Genomic DNA, 23736 nt, shown 5'->3' with positions numbered 1-23736 from the left:
ATTATTATTATTATAGTTAATTACTATTACTAATTACTATTACTAGTTAATGTGTAGTAATAGTAAGTACAACAATGACGATCATTAGAGGTAGATCGTAATAAGAGGAGGACGTATAGCGATCAGGTGTATAAAGGTGTATTCGAAGAGGTGTCCTCCATAGTCAAAGGGCACAAAACACAGAGGAGAAACTTTTACAAAAACTTCCCAAAAGTTGATCCTTGCATTTTGATCCAAATTCCATCCGAGACGAGATTTACAGGTATATTCGCGGACAAGGTACAAATTCGTACTCTTCCACCGGTTTTACACCTGGAGCTTGTGTAGTTGAGCTTCACCTGTTGCGTTTGGACTAATATCGAAAGGAACTCCCGGATGGAACGGGGTTGGGATTCGCACCTCATCAAGGTCGTCCAGAGCACCCTCGGAAGTCGATCTGTCGGCCCAGGGACTACGCCCTTAATAGCCACGCCCAGTTTGTTTTGGCTCCGCCCATTCACCTCGTCCGCGACTCCGCACCTGCCCTACGTCCCCAAAGCCACCGACGGTCTCACACCGCGGCCATCCCGCTCTCCGTGTCCTGTTTTCCGATCTCCATGATGATGGGCGACGGTTTCCTGCGGACGGTCACGTCGTCCCGGAGCGAACTGTCCACTTCGACGCTCGCGTTGCCGACCGAGGTGGAGCTGGAGAGGAGCAGCGGACACATGAGTCCGCGGGAGCAGAGCGATCGTGTCGCGCAGCAGGTGTCCATGTTACTGCGAGGCCGTGGGACGAACACCGTGACCAGTCTTAAAAACAGTGAGGATTGAGGACCCCCCCCCCTCCCCCTCGAGCATCCATCCCCCTCCGGGTCACGGTCGGTCGGAGCGTCTGCGTGTCCATCACAACCTCCGCGTGTCGATCACAACCTCCGCGTGTCGATCACAATCTGTGTGTGTCAATCTCCACCTGTGTGTGTGTCCATCTCTACCTGTGTGTGTCCATCTCTACCTGTGTGTGTTCATCTCTACCTGTGAGTGTTCATCTCTACCTGTGAGTGTCCATCTCCACCTGTGTGTGTCCATCTCCATCTGTGTGTGTCCATCTCCATCTGTGTGTGTCCATCTCCATCTGTGTGTGTCCATCTCCATCTGTGTGTGTCCATCTCCATCTGTGTGTGTCCATCTCCATCTGTGTGTGTCCATCTCCATCTGTGTGTGTCCATCTCCATCTGTGTGTCCATCTCCATCTGTGTGTCCATCTCCATCTGTGTGTGTCCATCTCCATCTGTGTGTGTCCATCTCCATCTGTGTGTGTCCATCTCCATCTGTGTGTGTCCATCTCCATCAGTCCATCTGTGTGTGTCCATCTCCACCTGTGTGTGTCCATCTCCATCTCCATCTGTGTGTGTCCATCTCAATCTGTGTGTGTCCATCTACATCTGTGTGTGTCCATCTCCATCTGTGTGTGGCCATCTCCATCTGTGTGTGGCCATTTCCATCTGTGTGTGGCCATCTCCATCTGTGTGTGTCCATCTCCATCTGTGTGTCCATCTCCATCTGTGTGTGTCCATCTCCATCTGTGTGTGTCCATCTCCATCTGTGTGTGTCCATCTCCATCTGTGTGTGGCCATCTCAATCTGTGTGTGGCCATCTCAATCTGTGTGTGTCCATCTCCATCTGTGTGTGTCCATCTCCATCTGTGTGTGTCCATCTCCATCTGTGTGTGTCCATCTCAATCTGTGTGTCCATCTCAATCTGTGTGTGTCCATCTCCACCTGTGTGTGTCCATCTCCACCTGTGTGTGTCCATCTCCACCTGTGTGTGTCCATCTCCACCTGTGTGTGTCCATCTCCACCTGTGTGTGTCCATCTCCACCTGTGTGTGGCCATCTCCACCTCCATGTGTCCATCTCCACCTGTGTGTATCCATCTCCACCTCCGTGTGTCCATCTCCACCTGTGTGTGTCCATCTCCACCTCCGTGTGTCCATCACAACCTGTTTGTATCCATCTCCACCTCTGTGTATCCATCTCCACCTCTGTGTATCCATCTCCACCTCTGTGTATCCATCTCCACTTCTGTGTATCCATCTCCACCTCCGTGTGTCCATCACAACCTGTGTGTATCCATCTCCACCTCTGTGTATCCATCTCCACTTCTGTGTATCCATCTCCACCTCCGTGTGTCCATCTCCACCTGTGTGTGTCCATCTCCACCTCCGTGTGTCCATCACAACCTGTGTGTATCCATCTCCACCTCTGTGTATCCATCTCCACCTCTGTGTATCCATCTCCACCTCTGTGTATCCATCTCCACCTCTGTGTATCCATCTCCACTTCTGTGTATCCATATCCACCTCTGTGTATCCATCTCCACCTCTGTGTATCCATCTCCACCTCTGTGTGTCCATCTCCACCTGTGTGTCCAAGTCCATCTCCACCTCCGTGTATACATCTCCACCTGTGTGTATCCATCTCCACCTCCAGTGTCCATCTCCACCTCCCTGTGTCCTTCACAACATGTGTGTGTGTCCATCTCCACCTCCACGTGTCCATCTCCACCTGTGTGTGTCTCTACAAATGTCCTTTCTTTCTTCATCTATTTTTGTCCATTTTCCTTTTTTATTTCAGTTGGCAATTTGAATTTGTGACTTTTTGTCACTTTTTTTGTTTCATTCATGTTCAGACAAAAGAGAAATGTTGGAACATTCGAGGGTTTGTGGACGACAGGACCGTGTTTGGTCTTGTCACCTTTTGCTGCTGCGAACCATGTGCAGAATCAATCAAGAATTTGAAAGTTTTCCAAAGTACAGCGGATAGTTCCCAGTAGTCATTTAATACTGGTACAGCAGTTAACTCCCAGTAGTCATTTAATACTGGTACAGCAGTTAACTCCCAGTAGTCATTTAATACTGGTACAGCAGTTAACTCCCAGTAGTCATTTAATACTGGTACAGCAGTTAACTCCCAGTAGTCATTTAATACTGGTACAGCAGTTAACTCCCAGTAGTCATTTAATACTGGTACAGCAGTTAACTCCCAGTAGTCATTTAATACTGGTACAGCAGTTAACTCCCAGTAGTCATTTAATACTGGTACAGCAGTTAACTCCCAGTAGTCATTTAATACTGGTACAGCAGTTAACTCCCAGTAGTCATTTAATACGGGTACAGCAGTTAACTCCCAGTTGTCATTTAATACTGGTACAGCAGTTAACTCCCAGTAGTCATTTAATACTGGTACAGCAGTTAACTCCCAGTAGTCATTTAATACTGGTACAGCAGTTAACTCCCAGTAGTCATTTAATACTGGTACAGCAGTTAACTCCCAGTAGTCATTTAGTACTGGTACAGCAGTTAACTCCCAGTAGTCATTTAATACTGGTACAGCAGTTAACTCCCAGTAGTCATTTAATACTGGTACAGCAGTTAACTCCCAGTAGTCATTTAATACTGGTACAGCAGTTAACTCCCAATCGTTATTTAATACTGGTACAGCAGTTAACTCCCAATAGTTATTTAATACTGGTACAGCAGTTAACTCCCAGTAGTCATTTAATACTGGTACAGCAGTTAACTCCCAGTAGTCATTTAATACTGGTACAGCAGTTAACTCCCAGTCGTCATTTAATACTGGTACAGCAGTTAACTCCCAGTCGTCATTTAATACTGGTACAGCAGTTAACTCCCAGTCGTCATTTAATACTGGTACAGCAGTTAACTCCCAGTAGTCATTTAATACTGGTACAGCAGTTAACTCCCAGTCGTCATTTAATACTGGTACAGCAGTTAACTCCCAGTAGTCATTTAATACTGGTACAGCAGTTAACTCCCAGTAGTCATTTAATACTGGTACAGCAGTTAACTCCCAGTAGTCATTTAATACTGGTACAGCAGTTAACTCCCAGTAGTCATTTAATACTGGTACAGCAGTCAACTCCCAGTAGTTATTTAATACTGGTACAGCAGTTAACTCCCAGTAGTCATTTAATACTGGTACAGCAGTTAACTCCCAGTAGTCATTTAATACTGGTACAGCAGTTAACTCCCAATAGTTATTTAATACTGGTACAGCAGTTAACTCCCAGTAGTTATTTAATACTGGTACAGCAGTTAACTCCCAGTAGTTATTTAATACTGGTACAGCAGTTAACTCCCAATAGTTATTTAATACTGGTACAGCAGTTAACTCCCAGTAGTTATTTAATACTGGTACAGCAGTTAACTCCCAGTAGTCATTTAATACTGGTACAGCAGTTAACTCCCAGTAGTCATTTAATACTGGTACAGCAGTTAACTCCCAATAGTCATTTAATACTGGTACAGCAGTTAACTCCCAGTAGTCATTTAATACTGGTACAGCAGTTAACTCCCAGTAGTCATTTAATACTGGTACAGCAGTTAACTCCCAGTAGTCATTTAATACTGGTACAGCAGTTAACTCCCAGTAGTCATTTAATACTGGTACAGCAGTTAACTCCCAATAATCATTTAATACTGGTACAGCAGTTAACTCCCAGTAGTCATTTAATACTGGTACAGCAGTTAACTCCCAGTAGTCATTTAATACTGGTACAGCAGTTAACTCCCAGTAGTCATTTAATACTGGTACAGCAGTTAACTCCCAATAGTTATTTAATACTGGTACAGCAGTTAACTCCCAGTAGTCATTTAATACTGGTACAGCAGTTAACTCCCAGTAGTCATTTAATACTGGTACAGCAGTTAACTCCCAGTAGTCATTTAATACGGGTACAGCAGTTAACTCCCAGTTGTCATTTAATACTGGTACAGCAGTTAACTCCCAGTAGTCATTTAATACTGGTACAGCAGTTAACTCCCAGTAGTCATTTAATACTGGTACAGCAGTTAACTCCCAATAGTTATTTAATACTGGTACAGCAGTTAACTCCCAATAGTTATTTAATACTGGTACAGCAGTTAACTCCCAATAGTTATTTAATACTGGTACAGCAGTTAACTCCCAGTAGTCATTTAATACTGGTACAGCAGTTAACTCCCAGTAGTCATTTAATACTGGTACAGCAGTTAACTCCCAGTAGTCATTTAATACTGGTACAGCAGTTAACTCCCAGTAGTCATTTAATACTGGTACAGCAGTTAACTCCCAGTAGTCATTTAATACTGGTACAGCAGTTAACTCCCAGTAGTCATTTAATACTGGTACAGCAGTTAACTCCCAATAGTTATTTAATACTGGTACAGCAGTTAACTCCCAGTAGTCATTTAATACTGGTACAGCAGTTAACTCCCAGTAGTCATTTAATACTGGTACAGCAGTTAACTCCCAGTAGTCATTTAATACGGGTACAGCAGTTAACTCCCAGTTGTCATTTAATACTGGTACAGCAGTTAACTCCCAGTAGTCATTTAATACTGGTACAGCAGTTAACTCCCAGTAGTCATTTAATACTGGTACAGCAGTTAACTCCCAATAGTTATTTAATACTGGTACAGCAGTTAACTCCCAATAGTTATTTAATACTGGTACAGCAGTTAACTCCCAATAGTTATTTAATACTGGTACAGCAGTTAACTCCCAATAGTTATTTAATACTGGTAGAGCAGTTAACTCCCAATAGTTATTTAATACTGGTACAGCAGTTAACTCTCAGTACCATTTTAATACCTTCATTGATAACAAGCTAACTTTTGATGGAAATACTGATGCTGTGTACAAGAAATCAATGCAAAGATTGTATCTTCTCAGGAAGTTGAATTAATTTGGTGTTAGCTCTCGTGTGATGCGGATGTTAACAAATTCCTCACTGATCAGTGTTTTATCATTTAATTTGATTTCCTGGTACAGTTATCTTAATGTGCGGAATAAGTCACGATTGAGAAAGGTCATTACACTGGCATTTAAAGTGGGTGGGCCTTCAACCAGTCTGGATTCTCTATACTAGCGGGCATTGAAAAGGAAGGCGGTGCAGGTGTGTACCGATGAAAGTCATTTCTTGAACGGACTTTTTGAAAAACTGCCATCAGGGAGACGCTTTGGTGTAAGGTGGATGAAGAAGAACATTTTCAAAAAGTAATTTGTACCATGTGCAATTTAAATGCTAAATTCAAATTTGTAGCCATATTGCTGTTTCGTCCATCTTCCATATTTTATATTTATTTTATATTCTATAATATCTTTTTATATAATGTTTTCTTATTCCCTTTGTGTTTTATGTTTTAATGATGGTTAACTTACGGTGTTACCAAAGAATAATTTCCCTGAATATGGGACAATAAAGATTTATTATTATTATTATTATTATTATTATTATTATTATTATTGTTGGAACCCATCTGTGGATCGGTCCCATCGGCCGATGGGTCTGACCCATCTGTGGATGCACGAGAAATGACAATGCAGACCCATCGGCCGATGGGTCTGCGCCATCTGCGGATGTGTTGTTCACCTTGAAGGAATGTGTATGCATCAATGGTGGATGAGTATGTTTATTTGAACCTAAAAATATTATCTTATTTTTATCTTATCGACAAACCACATGTCACGGACTGCTTTATAAACATTTATGACATCAATTGCTTATTTTTAGGTTCAAATAAACATACTCATCCACCATTGATGCATACACATTCCTTCAAGGTGAACAACACATCCGCAGATGGCGCAGACCCATCGGCCGATGGGTCTGCATTGTCATTTCTCGTGCATCCACAGATGGGTCAGACCCATCGGCCGATGGGACCGATCCACAGATGGGTTCCAACATTATTATTATACTGGTACAGCGGTCAACTCTCAGTGCCCCTTTAATACCGGTACAGCGGTTAACTCTCAGTACCCCTTTAATACCGGTGCATTTCAGGCAGGCAGGATGACTGAGAGGTACGTGTACTCGCCTTTGAGGTGTCTAACTTCACAAATTCTTTGTTTTGGACTTTAAACAATATAACTTCACGTGAGGTGAAAGACCATGGACTAAACGCCATCATGATGAATCCCATGTGCCGTTTGCAGAGTCTCGAGCAAATCGACTGCAGCGCACGTCGAGCCAGCCGGAGAAGTTCTTCACGATGCAGAACGGAGGAATGAGTAGTGGCAGCATGACCATGAACAGCGGGTACAATTTCTCCACGAGGAGTCAGGGCTACGTCTCTGATCAAAAGGTAAGGGGCACTTCGGGACCGAGACCGCTGCTGAAATGCGCAGAATTCGCAAAAGTGGGCAAAATCCGCAGCGCGCACAACCCTTGTACAACTACCCATCTACGATGTTGTACTAGTCATTATAAAACGACTCCATTTATATGTTCCTTCATTAAAATTGCTCCACGTTTTTGTTTCGTTGACCTTATGGCTCTCAGTTCATTGGCCTTGTCTCCCGTCACCGTATTCTTCCATGAGCCTAAATCTTGTCAAGGACAAAAGTTGGTGGGAGGCAGTAACTTGCAAGGACAGTATTGGAGACGTTGAGCAAATGCAAATCCTTTTGATATACCATCAAAAGCAACATTCCAATTTCCTTGGCTCTCTTCCCCCTCAAAGGCCTGCCACGCCCGGCACACCCATTACCTGTTGTGCGACTTTTGAGCATCTTCCAAAGCGAACAAGAAACGACATTTGTGTGAGAAATAAGGGTTTGGATCTTTGTTTAATTTCCCCATGGCAAAGTTTTCCTTTCGCTGTACATCGTTTTCTTTCCGCCGTAAATCTCAAAACTTTGTGTAATCGATTCATTCGCAAAGTTACAGTATTTCATTTCGCACCACTCCTTTGCCACGGACCCGTGGCAGGTTACCTGGTTGGTAATTTACTACTGACTGGTAGTTCGAGTTCTGGATTTACTACTGACCAACCCCTACAGTTGTATCTTTGTATACAAAGTCGTGGCTCGTGAAAGAGCTGGAATACAGAATGATTCAGGAGGCAACTGAACGAAAGGAAAAGCAGAAACAGAGGGGGGAAACACACCAGCAGCAGGATTGAAGTACAAAATAGAGGGAGACCGACAAATTAATGGATGTGGGAAGGAATGAGGGGTAGAGGAGGACGTGCTAAGTGGACAAGATGGATACGGAAGCAAACTCCCAGGAAGGAATACATTTTGGAGTGAAAAACTATATACAGTATATACGTATATATATATATATATATATATATATATATATATATATATATATATATTGGAATTGAGGAGTGGAAGATACAGAAAGACAGAAGATACCATTGAAGAGACAGAAAGGACAAAACTTTAGGGAAGAAACAAAAAGCGGAATGAGAAGCAACCTGAAAAGTGGGACAGCTATCCGAGGAGTACGCCTGAGCTACAGGAAAACAAATCTGACAATACTGTACATCACGACAAGGTACGATTTAACGGATGAAATCACAGCGCAACAGGGATGAAAATATAACGGAACACGAGTGACCTCATTGTGGTCACAACCTGCGGGAAAATCCGGTAATAGCACGATTGGCAAACGAGCATTTAGAGCACTATTAAAAGATGACAGCGCGATTGGGAAACACACATTTAATGCGCTATTAAATAATTTGCATAATGCAACGCTTGATTATATAACATAACACTAGATTACCGTGCGTCCTGACATACCATGTGTTCTGAAGGGCTTGATTGAACCTTACTATTGTTCGACATGATTTTTTTTTGGGTCCCTCATCGCCAATAATACTCGACCCTCATTGCCAATAATTATTTAATAGCGCATTAAATGTGTGTTTCCCAATCGCGCTGTCATCTTTTAATAGTGCTCTAAATGCTCGTTTGCCAATCGTGCTATTACCAGATTTTCCAAGGCCAATGTCAAATTTCCAAGGCCAATCGAAATTTGACGCAACAAACCGAGGCAGTGTATAATCAGCAGAAGCCTACAGCCCAAATGTGTTAGGCCCACCAGAAAACCAAGATGGCGGCTATATCATTTCATCGCGGTGCTATTGTTGGGTGGAATCAAGCGAGATATGTGGGTGTTGTCCGGCAGCTGTCTAATGGGTGCACATTTCAAAAATCGACGCCCAACAAGAACCCCAAGCTTGAATGTGGTGGTGGTCGGCCCGAGTTGGACTGAAATTCCAACCTCTAACCTTTTCCAAAAATATTTGGCAATAACCGACTGTGAGCGAATCCGCACCATGGGAGCGGCACAATCTGGTCTATTTTTGTGTGCATGAATTACCGATAACCTCCTGGCCTCACCTTCTCCATCCACACATTGTCTTTGGGTGCTCCAAAAAGAGGATTCCCCATTGTGGTCTAATCATTATTATTTCTGAAAAGTAAAAAAAAAAAGTTTATGACAGCTGTGTCAAAGATGGAGCTTCATGGAGTTTGGGATAGAGTGCAAACCACCCATTTCCTTTGTAATATTTGACACTTCTCGCTTCAGGAAGCTCAAAGCCCGATCTGTTGCCTCAATTTTGAAGTAGAATTTCGACAATGGAATTATCATAAATTATCAGCATTTATTTGTTGACAAGCACACGCATGGAAGGAGTAAAAATTGATTTGATCTTATTCCGTGTCTCCTTTGCCCATCCACAGTTGTCACGGCCCCGCACTGCCAATGATGGCTCGTATGCCTACAGCTATGGCACCCAGCGTCCAAACTCATCCATGTCTGCCGTCGATGGCTACACGAGCTTTTCTCGACGCACTACACCTTCTAGGCCATTGTCTCGTCCGGGGAGCTCGTACGTAGAGAGATTATCTTCGATAAACTACGGGCCAGTCTCGACGGGGCCGGCCCAGCGCGTGGACGTGAACGTCGCCGGGCAAATGCCCCCTACAGTTGTGATGAATCGTTTCAATGTGCCACATGCCGAAGGTTCCAGTTCTGGATATTACAATCAGGTATCTAACCTGCAAGGAAACACGCTGTCGCGTTTGACCACGCTTGCAGGGAACCGCTCAGCCCGCAGCATACACGGGGAGTATGGCTACAACACCACCAATCGTGTAAACGTGCGCCCGCAAACCGCAGAGGTGTACTCGACTGCCGGGCAGCATCACAGGTTCCAGACGATGCCGTCGCAGATGGGCCACGTGGAGAAGAGATCGGTGCAGGTGGTACAGATTGGTGATGGTCTCCAGACAGAATATGACTCTGTACCTACTGCAGCTCAGCAAACACCTCAGTCCCAGCAAATTGTGCAACAACAGCAACAGCAACAGCAACAGCAGGGTTTTGGTGGAAAAGTGATGCAGGGCGGTGGTTCGAGCTCGTCGTACAGCATGTCAAAGACCACCACAAGTTCGACGAAGCATCAGGAGCCCAACACTGGCAGTCATTTGTCTGAATTTAACTCGTCTGGAATGGCCGATGAAAAGGTTGTTTCAAAGTCCTCTGCATCGCAGTTTGCAACGTCTAAGGAGTTCCAGGATCCCAACAGGTACGAATGGAATATGGTGTTCCACATATTTGTGTCTGTAATCGAGTTGGGCAACAACTATCCTGTAAATGAAGCTGGGGGCTGTGACCCTAATATTTGATCATTGAGAAATTTCAAATTGGGAATGGAGGAAGATGAAGGAGAGAGAGAGAGAGAGAGAGAGAGAGAGAGAGAGAGAGAGAGAGAGAGAGAGAGAGAGAGAGAGAGAGAGAGAGAGAAGAAAGAAAGAGAAAAAGAAAAAGAGAGAAAAAAAAAAAAGAAAGAAAGAGAGAAAAAAAGAGGGGGGAGGAGGGTGGTGGTGGTGGTAGTAGTAGTAGGGAGATAAGAAACACAACTTTGAGGGGAGTTGGGAGAACGTGGAGTAACATGTACAGACTTGGGGTGTTTAAAAATACCCATCCCCATATATGAGTATGCAATAAGTATATGGCTTCAATCACAATCTGTGTATATTTAACGAGGTATGAATTATATTGGCCTCTCTTAATTATTTCACCCCTGATGTTCTTCTTGTGACATTTGTATGAGCTCTTCCATGACACTTGGGAATTCGTTAAAAAAAATGAGGTTGTACACAATGGGACTTGTAGAAACTAATACGTACAGCTGGTTTGGTGACAACGAAAGAGTTTTATTGAAGCAGCCCAAGTGTTGGAATAATTTGACATGAATTTGTCATATTCCTTTTGAATAATTTATCAATGTAACGAATTGAAGAGAATTTTGTAACCAAGTTCCATATTCTCTTCAATCTCATTCTTCCCTCCAGGTCTTCAAGACAGCTTTTCCCACCATCTCAAATTATCCCCCATCCAAATCCATGATCTTTTCAACACCCGTTAAACCAGCCCCACCTTCCCAAAATTTTGCTTATGTATCCGTCTTCTCCACCCCTTGCGTTCTCCCCTTCCCCTCATCTTCCCTGCATCCCTTGGTTGTCCGTCCTGTTGCTGTTGTCTGCTGTTGGAAATTCCCCTTTCTTCTCCTGCTGTTCCTTAAGTTATGTTGCGTCCTGACCGGTTCTGTGTTCTATGTCTTCCACGAGCCTTGACTATATATATATATATATTGTTCTTTAACGGCCACTATTACCCCACCTTGTGGGGTCGGCCGGGGGAAGCTTGGCCCAAGTCTTTCACGAACCGGTCTAGCCAGGCCTGACATTCGCCTAGTTAGGGAAGGAATTTAGAATTTGGCCATGGGCACCTACTCTTTGCGATGCTGGCAGACGGGACTCCCGGTTTAACGTCCACCCGAGGGATGGCACACACATAGGTGAATCACCCTGCCTGTGAAACACCAGGATGACAGTTCATAGCTGGGTCAGGATTCGAACCCAGGCTCGACAGCTTAGAGGCGAGTGTGCGTACCTGCAGGCCATCTTGTCAGTCCAATATATAATATATATGTGTGTGCATTGCACGAATCTGAATGTCATTGCAAGGGTCTCAGTCTTCAATGAAAAGAGACAGTGAATCATGGATACCTTCATCATAATATCAGCGTCTGCCTGTCTAGACACAAAGTCATCTGGTGTTAAGTCATGGGAAAAAAAATACTCCCCCCCCCCCCCACCCCCCCACTCTCAACCCCCACCTGGAGATGGAGGGACTTGCATTTTTTTTTTGTCTGTGCACATGATTACTGATCTCTGCGGAACAGAGGGTGTATTATTTGCCACTAGCACAAAATTGTGACCCGCCCCCCCCCCCCCTCCCTCTCCCCGTAAGCCACTCCGAGAGGGAGCGGGTGTTTCTAGTAACGCAAAAGTGTGAAAGTGTCACCCTCCGGTTGTGCCGTTTTTCTCGACCTTGTACTATCGCCCTCATGGGGTAACAACTACCGCATGTTGCTGGAATTCGTAACGTTAGTATTTTCAGGATGGACTGTGTGTGCAACAAATGCCACTGCCACACTATGCAACTTATTTGTAATCTTTTTAGGGCTTTTAATTATCCTTATTTATTAACCGAGTTACTTTTAGAGTACTACCCCACGTTCCAGTCATTTGAAGAATGAGGATGGATTCCAGCATGCCTTGTTTGTTATCCCGGAGGCTGTTGCACAAGACTGCGCATACCTCGTTGTACCATAAGATGGCTTGCGTTGCTTCTGTACGGGTTGTGTGAAAGGTGTTGTCTGTGAAACGGGTCAATATTTATATTACTTTGGAAACAAGTGCCGGAGGTACATGGTAAAGCGCATCGTGGTTGCCGTTGGTTACGGCTGTCGTATTGACGGAAATGGTTCCTAAGGCATCTTCCAGTATCCCGATATAAGCATTGCCACCATATTGTTTTGCTACTTCTCCTCGCTCCTATCTCCATGTCTCTTATTTCCACATGCCTCCTGCACTACCTTGAACCTTGGTTCTCTTTGTTACCTTCCCACACACTCAACCTCCACCAGAAAGAAACACGTGCTTAGTAAATGTTTGGCACCTAATGGGATTATTCAAAAATAATGGGACTACAAACAGTTGCTCATTGTACAAGTGTTTGTATTTGTTGTCGTACACTCCTTCGGCGCATATACTGTGTGTATATATATATATATATATATATATATATATATATATATACACACAGTTATTCCATGTTTGGTTTTATTTTTTGTGTCAGTTCCTAATGTTTTCCTTCCTGCAGAATGATGACCCTGGAGAAGGCGGTCAATTGGCTTCAGTCGTCTCAAGATCAGCCAGAAGACTTAGCTCTTGCTTCTGGTTTCATCCAGAGTGCTTGTTTCCGCAATGACACCAACAAGGCCAAGGCAAGTTTTGGAAACCGCTTCACTCTGTCTATCATTTTCCTCGATCCAGTTCACCCTTGCTTTAAATTCCCCCTCTTCCTCTCTCGATTTCACCTTCTCTCTTGTTCTTTCTTTCTCTTTTTCTCTCTACCCCCTTGCTGACTCTTACTAAAAAATATTTTCTTAATATAAGAAGTATTCTTGAAACAAGAAAGACCATGGGGAACTTTTTCTAGCCAAAAATTATTTCTTCTCATCGTTTTCTTGTTTCAAGTGTAAGGTAAGTTTTCATTTGTAAGGTAAGGTTTCATTCAAATGTAAGGTGTGCACAGAGGGAGCTGCAGATGGAGGAAATGTTGAGTTGGATCTTGGAGACGGCGTGAAGCTGGAAGGTGTGAAAACATTTTGCTACCTCGGAGACATGCTGAATGGAGAAGGTGGATCAGACTCGGCAACGGTTGCTGGAGTGAGATGTGCATGGAAGAAGTTTCGGGAACTGAGTGGCATGCTGATGAGGAGGAGAGTGTCGCTGAAGCTGAAGGGAAAGGTGTATGCTGCATGTGTGAGAAGTGTTATGATTTATGGGAGCGAGACATGGGTCATGAACGTAGAGCAGCAACGAAGGCTGGAAAGGGTGGAAATGCGAATGGTTCGACGGATGTGCGGAGTATCGTTGAGAGAGAGGAAGACAAATGATGAATTGTGAAAGATGATGGGAATAGAGCCTGTGATGGATGCTGTGAAGAGGAACAGGTTGAGATGGTTTGGTCATGTGTTGAGGAAGGATGAAAGTGACTGGTTGAGAAGAGTGATGGAAATGAATGTAGAAGGAAGTAGAGGACGGGGAAGACCGAGAAAGACTTGGCTAAAGATGGTGGAAGAAGAAATGCGGGCAAGGGGGTTAACAAGGGGAGATGCAGAAAATAGGGCAAAATGGAGATGATTGTTATGTGGACCGCAAGGCTATCCCCCGCTCTATCAGGGAAAATGGCCTTAAAATGCATGTTGTTGTTGTTTTCTTGTTTCAAGAAAAAATATTTTATTACTAACAAAATTAATTTTGGCAGTGACACACACACACACATGCAAACACAAACACACGCATACACGGATACTTTGAGACCTGGTAGGTCTCCGTTCCACCTCCTGAATCCCAACCACGTGTGGCGATAGCAGCAACAACAGCAACTTTCATGTGCACACACATATACACACACACACACACATACATACATACATGTGTGCATGTGCACGCACACACACACACACACACACACACACACACACACACACACACACACACACACACACACACACAAATATAATATAATATAATATAATATATAAAGCTCTTATCCGAATAAGTTCACATGCCGACGTGCACAGATGGTGGGAACTTCCAGCACGATCATTGGAAGAACCATACATGACTATTATCTGAAACGGTATCTGTACAAGATACAATTCCTGTAGTTCCAGACCAAAATAAGAGGGAGAGGTTGGAATTTTGCATTGCCATTGCCCAGTGAACCGAAGACGACCAGGATTTTTCAGACACCTTCTCTAATGATACACACACACACACACACACACACACACACACACACACACACACACACACACACACATACACACACACACATATATATACACATATATACACACACACACACACACACACATATATATACACACACATATACACACACACACACACATAGTTACATGGAAGGAGGCAGGCAGGGATCTATAGCTATACCATGGTAAGTGTAGTATGGTCCATGTGTTTCGAGTAGAGGTTAGATTGACATGTAACATGGACCTGTCACGTAAAGTTTTTGTTGCACGTGATGCTGAGGAGGCAGCGTATGTAATGTATAGACAGCGTAGACCTTATTATATGTGGGCGTGATGGACACTGGATCCCCTCATATAAAGTTTTCTCTCCCACATGTCCTCTCACATTCCTCTCATAGAAAGTTTGTCCTCTTACATTCTCCTCACAGAAAGTTTGTCCTCTCACATTCTCCTCATAGAAAGTTTGTCCTCTTACATTCTCCTCACAGAAAATTTGTCCTCTTACATTCTCCTCACAGAAAGTTTGTCCTCTCACATTCTCCTCACAGAAAGTTTGTCCTCTTACATTCTCCTCACAGAAAATTTGTCCTCTTACATTCTCCTCACAGAAAGTTTGTCCTCTCACATTCTCCTCATAGAAAGTTTGTCCTCTTACATTCTCCTCACAGAAAGTTTGTCCTCTCACATTCTCCTCATAGAAAGTTTGTCCTCTTACATTCTCCTCACAGAAAATTTGTCCTCTTACATTCTCCTCACAGAAAGTTTGTCCTCTCACATTCTCCTCACAGAAAGTTTGTCCTCTTACATTCTCCTCACAGAAAATTTGTCCTCTTACATTCTCCTCACAGAAAGTTTGTCCTCTCACATTCTCCTCACAGAAAGTTTGTCCTCTTACATTCTCCTCATAGAAAGTTTTACCTCCCACATGTCCCGGTGTGTACCCCTGTTTGGAATAGGTACACCGTATCCATGCGCATCATAAGAGCGTGACCGAGGGTTGGCGTCAGGAAGGGCATCCGGCCATAAAAACATTGCCTCAAACAGGGAACCATGATTGTCATGGGGCCCGCAAGGCTAACCCCCGCTCTAGCGGGGAAAATGGCCTTAAAACGATCATTCATTCATTCATTCATTCATGTCCCTCCGATAAAGTTTGCCCTCCCACATACTCCTCACATAGTTTGCTCTCCCACATGTCCCTCACAGAAGGTTTTACCTCCCACATGTCCCTCATATAAAGTTTGCTCCCCCCACCCCCCACATGTCCCTCATATAAAGTTTGCTCCCCCACCCCCCACATGCCCTTCATATAAAGTTTGCCTCCCACTTTTCCTTCATAGAAATCTCACCCTCCCACCCCCCACATTCCTAGTTTTGAACCCTTGATTGGGTCGGCCGGGGGAAGCTTGCCCCGGGTCTTCACGAATTGGCTGGCCAGGCCTGATGTTCGACTAGTTATGGCAGGAATTTGGAATATGTTCATGGTGCCGGCGATAACTCGTCTACACTTCGTGAATGACACCGTGGGGTCTTTAACATCCACCAATGAATGCTCTGGCGGACAGGACACCCAGTTTAACATCCATCCAAGGGGTGGAACACACATTGACAAATCACCCTTCCTGTGCAACACCGGGATGACAGTTTATAGCTGGGTTGGGATTCGAACCCAGGCAAGACAGCTTAGAGCAGAGTGTGCGTACATCTAGGCCATCTTGTCAGCCCTATCCCAAGTCAATCACTAGAATCCATTATACACATCTTCATATCACAGTTGTTGGATTGGAATTCCATTATACACATCTTCATATCACAGTTGTAGGACTAGAATTCCATTATACACATCTTCATATCACAGTTGTAGGACTGGAATTCCATTATACACATCTTCATATCACAGTTGTAGGACTGGAATTCCATTATACACATCTTCATATCACAGTTGTTGGACTGGAATTCCATTATACACATCTTCATATCACAGTTGTTGGACTGGAATTCCATTATACACATCTTCATATCACAGTTGTAGGACTAGAATTCCATTATACACATCTTCATATCACAGTTGTAGGACAAGAATTCCATTATACACATCTTCATAATCACAGTTGTAGGACTAGAATTCCATTATACACATCTTCATATCACAGTTGTAGGACTGGAATTCCATTATACACATCTTCATAATCACAGTTGTTGGACTGGAATTCCATTATACACATCTTCATATCACAGTTGTAGGACTGGAATTCCATTATACACATCTTCATAATCACAGTTGTTGGACTGGAATTCCATTATATACATCTTCATAATCACAGTTGTTGGACTGGAATTCCATTATATACATCTTCATAATCACAGTTGTTGGATTGGAATTCCATTATACACATCTTCATAATCACAGTTGTATGATTGGAATTCCATTATACACATCTTCATATCACAGTTGTATGATTGGAATTCCATTATACACATCTTCATATCACAGTTGTTGGACTAGAATTCCATTATACACATCTTCATATCACAGTTGTTGGACTAGAATTCCATTATACACATCTTCATATCACAGTTGTAGGACTGGAATTCCATTATACACATCTTCATATCACAGTTGTAGGACTGGAATTCCATTATACACATCTTCATATCACAGTTGTTGGACTAGAATTCCATTATACACATCTTCATATCACAGTTGTTGGACTAGAATTCCATTATACACATCTTCATATCACAGTTGTTGGACTAGAATTCCATTATACACATCTTCATATCACAGTTGTATGATTGGAATTCCATTATACACATCTTCATATCACAGTTGTTGGACTGGAATTCCATTATACACATCTTCATATCACAGTTGTTGGACTGGAATTCCATTATACACATCTTCATATCACAGTTGTTGGACTAGAATTCCATTATACACATCTTCATATCACAGTTGTTGGATTGGAATTCCATTATACACATCTTCATATCACAGTTGTTGGACTAGAATTCCATTATACACATCTTCATATCACAGTTGTTGGACTGGAATTCCATTATACACATCTTCATATCACAGTTGTTGGACTGGAATTCCATTATACACATCTTCATATCACAGTTGTTGGACTAGAATTCCATTATACACATCTTCATATCACAGTTGTTGGACTGGAATTCCATTATACACATCTTCATATCACAGTTGTTGGACTAGAATTCCATTATACACATCTTCATATCACAGTTGTAGGACTAGAATTCCATTATACACATCTTCATATCACAGTTGTAGGACTGGAATTCCATTATACACATCTTCATATCACAGTTGTTGGACTGGAATTCCATTATACACATCTTCATATCACAGTTGTTGGACTGGAATTCCATTATACACATCTTCATATCACAGTTGTAGGACTAGAATTCCATTATACACATCTTCATATCACAGTTGTAGGACTGGAATTCCATTATACACATCTTCATATCACAGTTGTAGGACTGGAATTCCATTATACACATCTTCATAATCACAGTTGTTGGACTGGAATTCCATTATACACATCTTCATATCACAGTTGTAGGACTGGAATTCCATTATACACATCTTCATAATCACAGTTGTTGGACTGGAATTCCATTATACACATCTTCATAATCACAGTTGTTGGACTGGAATTCCATTATACACATCTTCATATCACAGTTGTAGGACTGGAATTCCATTATACACATCTTCATAATCACAGTTGTTGGACTGGAATTCCATTATACACATCTTCATATCACAGTTGTTGGATTGGAATTCCATTATACACATCTTCATAATCACAGTTGTTGGATTGGAATTCCATTATACACATCTTCATATCACAGTTGTTGGACTAGAATTCCATTATACACATCTTCATATCACAGTTGTAGGACTGGAATTCCATTATACACATCTTCATATCACAGTTGTAGGACTGGAATTCCATTATACACATCTTCATATCACAGTTGTAGGACTGGAATTCCATTATACACATCTTCATATCACAGTTGTAGGACTGGAATTCCATTATACACATCTTCATATCACAGTTGTATGATTGGAATTCCATTATACACATCTTCTTATCACAGTTGTTGGACTGGAATTCCATTATACACATCTTCATATCACAGTTGTTGGACTGGAATTCCATTATACACATCTTCATATCACAGTTGTTGGACTAGAATTCCATTATACACATCTTCATATCACAGTTGTTGGACTGGAATTCCATTATACACATCTTCATATCACAGTTGTTGGACTAGAATGCCATTATACACATCTTCATATCACAGTTGTTGGACTGGAATTCCATTATACACATCTTCATATCACAGTTGTTGGACTGGAATTCCATTATACACATCTTCATATCACAGTTGTTGGACTGGAATTCCATTGTACACATCTTCATATCACAGTTCTTGGACTGGAATTGCATTATACACATCTTCATATCACAGTTGTTGGATTGGAATTCCATTATACACATCTTCATATCACAGTTGTTGGACTGGAATTCCATTATACACATCTTCATATCACAGTTGTTGGACTGGAATTCCATTATACACATCTTCATATCACAGTTGTTGGACTGGAATTCCATTATACACATCTTCATAATCACAGTTGTAGGACTGGAATTCCATTATACACATCTTCATATCACAGTTGTTGGACTGGAATTCCATTGTACACATCTTCATATCACAGTTCTTGGACTGGAATTCCATTATACACATCTTCATATCACAGTTGTTGGACTAGAATTCCATTATACACATCTTCATATCACAGTTGTTGGACTGGAATTCCATGATACACATCTTCATATCACAGTTGTTGGACTAGAATTCCATTATACACATCTTCATATCACAGTTGTTGGACTAGAATTCCATTATACACATCTTCATATCACAGTTGTTGGACTGGAATTCCATTATACACATCTTCATATCACAGTTGTTGGACTAGAATTCCATTATACACATCTTCATATCACAGTTGTAGGACTGGAATTCCATTATACACATCTTCAAATCACAGTTGTTGGACTAGAATTCCATTATACACATCTTCATAATCACAGTTGTTGGATTGGAATTCCATTATACACATCTTCATATCACAGTTGTAGGACTGGAATTCCATTATACACATCTTCATATCACAGTTGTTGGACTAGAATTCCATTATATACATCTTCATATCACAGTTGTTGGACTAGAATTCCATTATCCACATCTTAGTATCACAGTTCTTGGACTGGAATTCCATTATACACATCTTAGTATCACAGTTCGTGGACTGGAATTCCATAATACATATCTTCATATCACAGTTCTTGGACTGGAATTCCATTATACACATCTTAGTATCACAGTTCTTGGACTGGAATTCCATTATACACATCTTCATATCACAGTTGTTGGACTAGAATTCCATTATACACATCTTCATATCACAGTTCTTGGACTGGAATTCCATTATCCACATCTTCATATCACAGTTCTTGGACTGGAATTCCATTATCCACATCTTAGTATCACAGTTCTTGGACTGGAATTCCATTATACACATCTTCATATCACAGTTCTTGGACTGGAATTCCATAATACATATCTTCATATCACAGTTCTTGGACTGGAATTCCATTATATACATCTTCATATCACAGTTCTTGGACTGGAATTCCATTATATACATCTTCATATCACAGTTGTTGGATTGGAATTCCATTAAACACATCTTCATATCACAGTTGTTGGACTGGAATTCCATTACACACATCTTCATATCACAGTTGTTGGACTGGAATTCCATTATACACATCTTCATATCACAGTTGTTGGACTGGAATTCCATTATACACATCTTCATATCACAGTTGTTGGACTGGAATTCCATTATACACATCTTCATATCACAGTTGTTGGACTGGAATTCCATTATACACATCTTCATATCACAGTTCTTGGTCTGGAATTCCATTATACACATCTTCATATCACAGTTGTTGGACTGGAATTCCATTATACACATCTTCATAATCACAGTTGTTGGACTGGAATTCCATTATACACATCTTCATAATCACAGTTGTTGGACTGGAATTCCATTATACACATCTTCATATCACAGTTGTTGGACTGGAATTCCATTATACACATCTTCATATCACAGTTGTTGGACTGGAATTCCATTATCCACATCTTCGTAGCACAGTTCTTGGACTGGAATTCCATTATACGCATCTTCATATCACAGTTGTTGTACTGGAATTCCATTATACACATCTTCATATCACAGTTCTTGGACTGGAATTCTATTATATACATCTTCATATCACAGTTCTTGGACTGGAATTCCATTATACACATCTTCATATCACAGTTGTTGGACTGGAATTCCATTATACACATCTTCATAATCACAGTTGTTGGACTGGAATTCCATTATACACATCTTCATATCACAGTTGTTGGACTGGAATTCCATTATACACATCTTCATATCACAGTTGTTGGACTGGAATTCCATTATACACATCTTCATATCACAGTTGTTGGACTGGAATTCCATTATATACATCTTCATAATCACAGTTGTTGGACTGGAATTCCATTATACACATCTTCATATCACAGTTGTTGGACTGGAATTCCATTATACACATCTTCATAATCACAGTTGTTGGACTGGAATTCCATTATACACATCTTCATATCACAGTTGTTGGACTGGAATTCCATTATACACATCTTCATATCACAGTTGTTGGACTGGAATTCCATTATACACATCTTCATATCACAGTTGTTGGACTGGAATTCCATTATATACATCTTCATATCACAGTTGTTGGACTGGAATTCCATTATACACATCTTCATATCACAGTTGTTGGACTGGAATTCCATTATACACATCTTCATAATCACAGTTGTTGGACTGGAATTCCATTATACACATCTTCATAATCACAGTTGTTGGACTGGAATTCCATTATACACATCTTCATATCACAGTTGTTGGACTGGAATTCCATTATACACATCTTCATATCACAGTTGTTGGACTGGAATTCCATTATCCACATCTTCGTAGCACAGTTCTTGGACTGGAATTCCATTATACGCATCTTCATATCACAGTTGTTGTACTGGAATTCCATTATACACATCTTCATATCACAGTTCTTGGACTGGAATTCTATTATATACATCTTCATATCACAGTTCTTGGACTGGAATTCCATTATACACATCTTCATATCACAGTTGTTGGACTGGAATTCCATTATACACATCTTCATATCACAGTTGTTGGATTGGAATTCCATTATACACATCTTCATATCACAGTTGTAGGACTAGAATTCCATTATACACATCTTCATATCACAGTTGTAGGACTGGAATTCCATTATACACATCTTCATATCACAGTTGTTGGACTGGAATTCCATTATACACATCTTCATATCACAGTTGTAGGACTGGAATTCCATTATACACATCTTCATATCACAGTTGTTGGACTGGAATTCCATTATACACATCTTCATATCACAGTTGTTGGATTGGAATTCCATTATACACATCTTCATATCACAGTTGTAGGACTGGAATTCCATTATACACATCTTCATATCACAGTTGTAGGACTGGAATTCCATTATACACATCTTCATATCACAGTTGTAGGACTGGAATTCCATTATACACATCTTCATAATCACAGTTGTAGGACTGGAATTCCATTATACACATCTTCATATCACAGTTGTAGGACTGGAATTCCATTATACACATCTTCATAATCACAGTTGTTGGACTGGAATTCCATTATACACATCTTCATATCACAGTTGTTGGACTGGAATTCCATTATACACATCTTCATATCACAGTTGTTGGATTGGAATTCCATTATACACATCTTCATATCACAGTTGTTGGACTGGAATTCCATTATACACATCTTCATATCACAGTTGTAGGACTGGAATTCCATTATACACATCTTCATATCACAGTTGTAGGACAAGAATTCCATTATACACATCTTCATATCACAGTTGTAGGATTGGAATTCCATTATACACATCTTCATATCACAGTTGTAGGACTGGAATTCCATTATACACATCTTCATATCACAGTTGTAGGACTGGAATTCCATTATACACATCTTCATATCACAGTTGTTGGATTGGAATTCCATTATACACATCTTCATATCACAGTTGTAGGACTGGAATTCCATTATACACATCTTCATATCACAGTTGTAGGACTGGAATTCCATTATACACATCTTCATATCACAGTTGTTGGATTGGAATTCCATTATACACATCTTCATATCACAGTTGTTGGATTGGAATTCCATTATACACATCTTCATATCACAGTTGTTGGATTGGAATTCCATTATACACATCTTCATATCACAGTTGTTGGACTGGAATTCCATTATACACATCTTCATATCACAGTTGTAGGACTGGAATTCCATTATACACATCTTCATATCACAGTTGTTGGACTGGAATTCCATTATACACATCTTCATATCACAGTTGTTGGATTGGAATTCCATTATACACATCTTCATATCACAGTTGTAGGACTGGAATTCCATTATACACATCTTCATATCACAGTTGTTGGATTGGAATTCCATTACACACATCTTCATATCACAGTTGTAGGATTGGAATTCCATTATACACATCTTCATATCACAGTTGTAGGATTGGAATTCCATTATACACATCTTCATATCACAGTTGTTGGATTGGAATTCCATTATACACATCTTCATATCACAGTTGTTGGACTAGAATTCCATAATACACATCTTCATATCACAGTTGTTGGACTGGAATTCCATTATACACATCTTCATATCACAGTTGTAGGACTGGAATTCCATTATACACATCTTCATATCACAGTTGTAGGACTGGAATTCCAT

The 23736-nt window shown here is 41.2% G+C and overlaps 1 protein-coding gene across 1 annotated transcript in view; it reads left to right on the top strand.

Moving 5' to 3' along the window:
- Positions 1–495: 495 nt before the first annotated feature.
- LOC137432326 (plakophilin-1) overlaps positions 496–23736 on the top strand; it is a 51942-nt gene continuing 28701 nt past the window's right edge. Inside the window, exons 1-4 of the mRNA XM_078769122.1 lie at positions 496–801; positions 6979–7127; positions 9523–10370; positions 13016–13139. Of these exons, the coding sequence (XP_078625248.1) occupies positions 597–801; positions 6979–7127; positions 9523–10370; positions 13016–13139 (1326 nt within the window). The 5' untranslated portion in view covers positions 496–596. The remainder of the gene's footprint in view (positions 802–6978; positions 7128–9522; positions 10371–13015; positions 13140–23736) is intronic.

This window comes from Myxine glutinosa, unplaced genomic scaffold (assembly GCF_964187855.1).
Source record: "Myxine glutinosa unplaced genomic scaffold, kmMyxGlut1.1 SCAFFOLD_1248, whole genome shotgun sequence".
NCBI lineage: Eukaryota > Metazoa > Chordata > Myxini > Myxiniformes > Myxinidae > Myxine > Myxine glutinosa.
The sequence above is the reverse complement of the archived record's forward strand: the minus strand, read 5'-3'. Positions and strand labels throughout refer to the sequence as shown.